This window comes from Cynara cardunculus, unplaced genomic scaffold, assembly GCF_001531365.2.
Source record: "Cynara cardunculus var. scolymus isolate 2C unplaced genomic scaffold, CcrdV1 Un_Scaffold_8743, whole genome shotgun sequence".
Taxonomy (NCBI): domain Eukaryota; kingdom Viridiplantae; phylum Streptophyta; class Magnoliopsida; order Asterales; family Asteraceae; genus Cynara; species Cynara cardunculus.
In genome coordinates, this window is record NW_020204434.1 from 6,145 (window position 1) to 11,039 (window position 4,895).

The following is a 4,895-nucleotide window of genomic DNA, read 5'->3' on the forward strand; positions in this document are numbered from 1 at the left end:
AAAGCAAACTATAAATTTGGTTTTTGGGGTTCGTAAAAAATAACACTTTGTAGTTTCAGAAATACAAAATAGCTATCATGATTTGAAAAAAACGGCTAGATTTGATCTCTTCCTCTAATGATCGTTAAAAAGTTCCTTAAATGTGTATCTTCATGTGATAACCGGGTTTTCGGTTATATAAGTTCGGAGTGATTTTTGAAAGCAACTGATAAGAGAAGGTATTTAAATTGTTTATGTGTTTAAATGTTTAAATAGTCTTCACCGCCTATGATTTTTATGCATGAGATATTTATTTTATCTCATAGGAGAGTGTGAAAATTATGGTTTTAAAATTAAAATTTGCACCGCCTATGAATTGATTGTGGTGGTATCTCATTGTTTTGGGAGAGAAAGAAAGAAAGAAAAACTTCATTGTGTATTTTATTGTGTGAATCCTACGTGAATCTGTTAGAGAAAGTAGAAGCTTGGTTCAAAGGTTTCATCTATTTACCAAAGGAAGCTTAAGTTTTGGGGTAAAACCTAGATTTAACTTAAATCTAGTAAGATGAGTTCTAGTTGATTTGCAAAACTATAAACATGTCAAAATGTCTCTATTTTGAGTCTGAACATACATCCATGAGTTGTTTCACACTTGATGAATTTTATGAATCAATATGTTTTGAACATATTTGGGTTATGAAATCCTAGAAAATATTCATGATGATTTATTGGGTGTTCTGTGACATCTAACCCTACAACATCTATAATTATCCAAAGTGGGTTATATATAACCGACTAAAAATAAAAACAAATTATAAAACTATCGCTACTACTTAACTTAGGCGAGTTATTAAACCAAAAACAATACATTTGATTGGCTAGTATGTGTGTGTGTGTGTATAGTTATATATCTATACATATGTATGTACATTTAGGTTTTGGAGAGGTACTATTTCATGATCTAGCTTTATCCTTTACCATAAATTCAATATAACAATTTCTTATTTCTCAATTTATTGAAATCAATCAAATATTATTAATATATCTATAACAAATTAAAACACTGAAACAAATCAAATACTACAAGATCACCTTCACTATTGAATGACCAACGAATCGTGCAATAAAATAAGCTAATTCAAACAAACCCTACAATGAATCTTGAATATCTCATTTAGAGAACACTATATTGTTGGTTTAGATAGGTTCATTAGCAAACCACCTCTTAACCATTTGAAAACATTCTTCTGGTTTGAACTCTGGAGCTGTATGACCCGCTCCCTACAAAATTAATGGCAAATGACAAAATTTTAGTTAATTTTAACATTACAAATATCTTCCCTATGCATGTAAACTTAAAAAAAACATGGTGTACCTTTACAGTAGCAAATACTAAAGAATAATTATCACGAGCGTATGTGGTTTTGTATCCTGCGGTTTGACCATTACTATACCATGCATCCCAATTACTCTCTGTGATCSTCAAATTAAGAGAATTTATCCAATTACGTGTGCCCACATGTGGCACCATCATGTCRTGATCTCCACTATTTCAAAGAAAACAAAATTAGAAATTGATTTAAACAAGCAATTCATTTTGAGGGAACCAAGAATTAAGCACRATAAAAAAAATCAATACCTGAAAATCAAAGCTCGACAGTTTCTCTTACTTAGCTTTTCGTGGTAGACAACACTGCTTTTGACATTGAACTCATACAATGGCATTGAAGGTTCACCATAATTGTATTTCATGTCCAAATTACATAGCAACCATTCCTTCACTGTTCCCTATATATTTTAGCAACATTATATATATATAAATTAGATAATAATATATTTTTTTTATTAACCCGGATATCCAACCCGCCATGCGAGCCGACTAATCCCAAGGCGACCACCTGCTTTGCAGATAGTCCGGAGTCACAACATTTGAACCTCCATGCCCACAAGGGGATTTTTATTCCTTTTTGGATTTGAACCTGAGACCTCTTGATACTTTTGACCATTGGAGTCAAGCTCAAACCAATCAGACACCACCCTTGTGGTTGATGTTTTTTTAAAGTATACACAACATTCTGTTTCTCCTCATTTGATTGTTGGTTGCTATATATACCTTGCGTACGTTAAGTGCTTCCATAACGTTTTCATCATTGGCCCAGAGTGTTGCATAGTTATAATAGTCACCCTGTTCAAAAGTATACAACATGTAAATTTACAGATTCATAGATGATAACAAGTGTATGAAAAAAAGAAGGGAGATAATTACTCGACAAAAAGTATCCCTGCGCAAAGATAGTGCAGGAAGCATTTTAATTGGATTGGTTGGCCGTAGAGATTTTTGATTTCCGCTTATAATCGGATTTCCACTTCTAACCAAATTGGTCGCTGGATCGCAATCGGGATCCAGAATTTGTTGAATGTTGATGTCTCCAACACGCTGACGCGAAAGAAAATAAAGTATTGGCTAAAAACACAGTAAATAATTACAAAGGTAAATACAATATATAGTTGTGAGTTATTCTTACTTTGTTAACTTCATCAATACATGACATGCATTGCAATTCGTTTGAATTGGCTTCTGCATAATCTCCTTGACAATCGTTTTCTGTTGCCTATAATTAATAATTCACAAAGGGAATTAGTATTATCAGTTACACTCTATATATTATGAAGAAAACATGTGAATAGAACCATGATGAAATGGAGATGATATCTGTAAAACCCAAAAATCTCGAGAAATAAATAATTTATCTTCTTTAATATTCTTTTCTTTTTTCTTTTTGAATTATAAGACATACACACACATACTTATATATATATATATATATATATATATATATATATATATTAAATAAATAAAGAAATTAAAAGAAGTTTAAAAATCGGACCAAATGTGAAAGAAAAAGTCAAGCCAGGGGGTTGTAGGTCATTTCTCATAGTGCAGGGGTAGTGTCTGGTAAAAAGTGGTCCAACTTTGAGGGACCTGTTTCATAAATAGGACAAAGTCTGAAAAGTTGAAAACGATTTTTCAATGCGATGTTTAGAACTCTCCTATTGGCTCGGTTAGTCAACGAATAAGCCAAATAAAACCAGATTCAAGTAGGTCTCGTTGTCTTCTTCATTTAGTTCGAAACCACTCTGTTTTTCGTGGAGTTTTGAAGGAGAAAACCGGAGTTGAAGTTCAAGTCAAAAATTCTCGTTTTTCGTCGATTAGAAGTAAAATACTCAACCAAAATTCATGTTCTTTATATGGTTAGCTTCGTTTTTTAGTCCTCCATGGAACCCTATTAGCCTTATGTTTCAGATTTGGTGTTTTGTGGTTCGGTTTTGAAGTTTAAAGTTTCGTTCGGTTTAGTTTAAAACTAAAACTTTAAATGAGAAAATGGAACTCATTTCTTGACGAAAAATTATGTTCTTTATGTCAAAATGTTGGTAAAAATATTACCAAGGTTTTAGTGCAAAAAAATGAAGAAAATATGTCAAGAAACGAGCTATTTTCAAGCTTTTTATGCTTGAAATCGTGCAGTTCCTTGCTGTTCTTTGTTGCTGTTTTGACTGGGTCACATTTACCTTTTAAACAAAATGGTAAGGGCGCATGATGAAAGCAGGTTTCAATCCCACGACTTTAACTAGAAAGCATGGAGCGTTAACCAATAGATTAAATATAAGTTTTGTTGTTTATTATGCACTGCTATAATTAATATACACTAAATATTTAAGTTTCATAAATTAGCATTTAGTCCCTTCAATTTCTAGAAATAATTTTCTCCATAATAATTTTATGAGACTTTTATTAAGTTTGTTTGTATTTTGTAAAATGCAAACTTTGACTTCATTTCGATTATTTATTTCGTTTAGTTACCAAAATGACCCTATAAATGGAAAATCGGTATTTTAGCAATACTTTGCGTATTTGCTTCCAAAATTTACCGAAATAACAATATATCTTGGGGATTGGTTTATGAGTTTCATTTTTATATTATTATCTTTATAAAATTTCCAAAACGACCTTATATTTAGAAATCGGTATTTTAGCAATACTTTACGTATTTGTTTTATAAATTACCGAAATGACCCAATGTCTTGGGATTGGTATCTAAGTTCTATTTTGAATAAAATCCTTATGAAGATTACCAAAATAACCCTACAATATGGAAATCGGTATTTTAGCGATACTTTACGTATTTGCCTTGTAAACTACCGAAATGACCCTATGTATTGGGAATTGGTATCTATGTCTTATTTTGATTATTATCCACATGAAATTACCAAAATGACCTCACAATTAGGGAATCGATATTTTAACAATACTTTGAGTATTGCTTAATAAATTACCGAAATGCCACTAGACTTGGAAAATTGGTATTCTCACATTATTTCGAGTATTAATTATGTTGAACTTTGAAGTTATGGAACGACCGTTATTTATATGTGTGTGACATGTTGTCACCTTTACTTACATACAAATCTTAAACGAGACGTTTTCGTCACAAGACATTTATTTTATAAAAAATGATTTTATGGAGTTATAAAATGAATAATTGACTATACGAAGTGTTACTCGAGTTGTAAATTTATTAGGACGTTTTTAACTCGAAATATGTAATTATTAACATGTCTATCATATAATAGATAACTTAATAATCACGTTTACGATGTCGTTTTAAGATATATTGCTAGGCGATACACCTTATGTCGGAACTCGCGGTTCCTATAATTTTAATTAATGTGTGGAGCGTTCTTAAGCATAGTTGACCAAGGTTGACCTTAGTTGACGTAGTTGACCATAAGTTGACTTTTATGTTAGCCTTTGGGAGAAATTAATCATTTATATGATATTTGCTATTATAAATTGTAGGTTATCATTCAGCGACATTAGTTAAGCAACCTTCGTTATCAGGTGAGTCTTTATGAGA

General features: G+C 31.3%; 1 protein-coding gene across 1 annotated transcript; it reads right to left on the reverse strand.

The window, feature by feature from the left end:
• Window positions 1-984: 984 nt before the first annotated feature.
• On the reverse strand, window positions 985-2,591 carry LOC112505155 (putative serine carboxypeptidase-like 52; the record flags this gene model as incomplete). Its single annotated transcript, XM_025109101.1, has 6 exons — window positions 985-1,260; window positions 1,355-1,526; window positions 1,619-1,767; window positions 2,093-2,164; window positions 2,246-2,416; window positions 2,505-2,591. Coding segments are annotated over 6 exons (735 nt in total), but the record flags the coding sequence as incomplete, so codon positions are not given.
• Window positions 2,592-4,895: the final 2,304 nt, after the last annotated feature.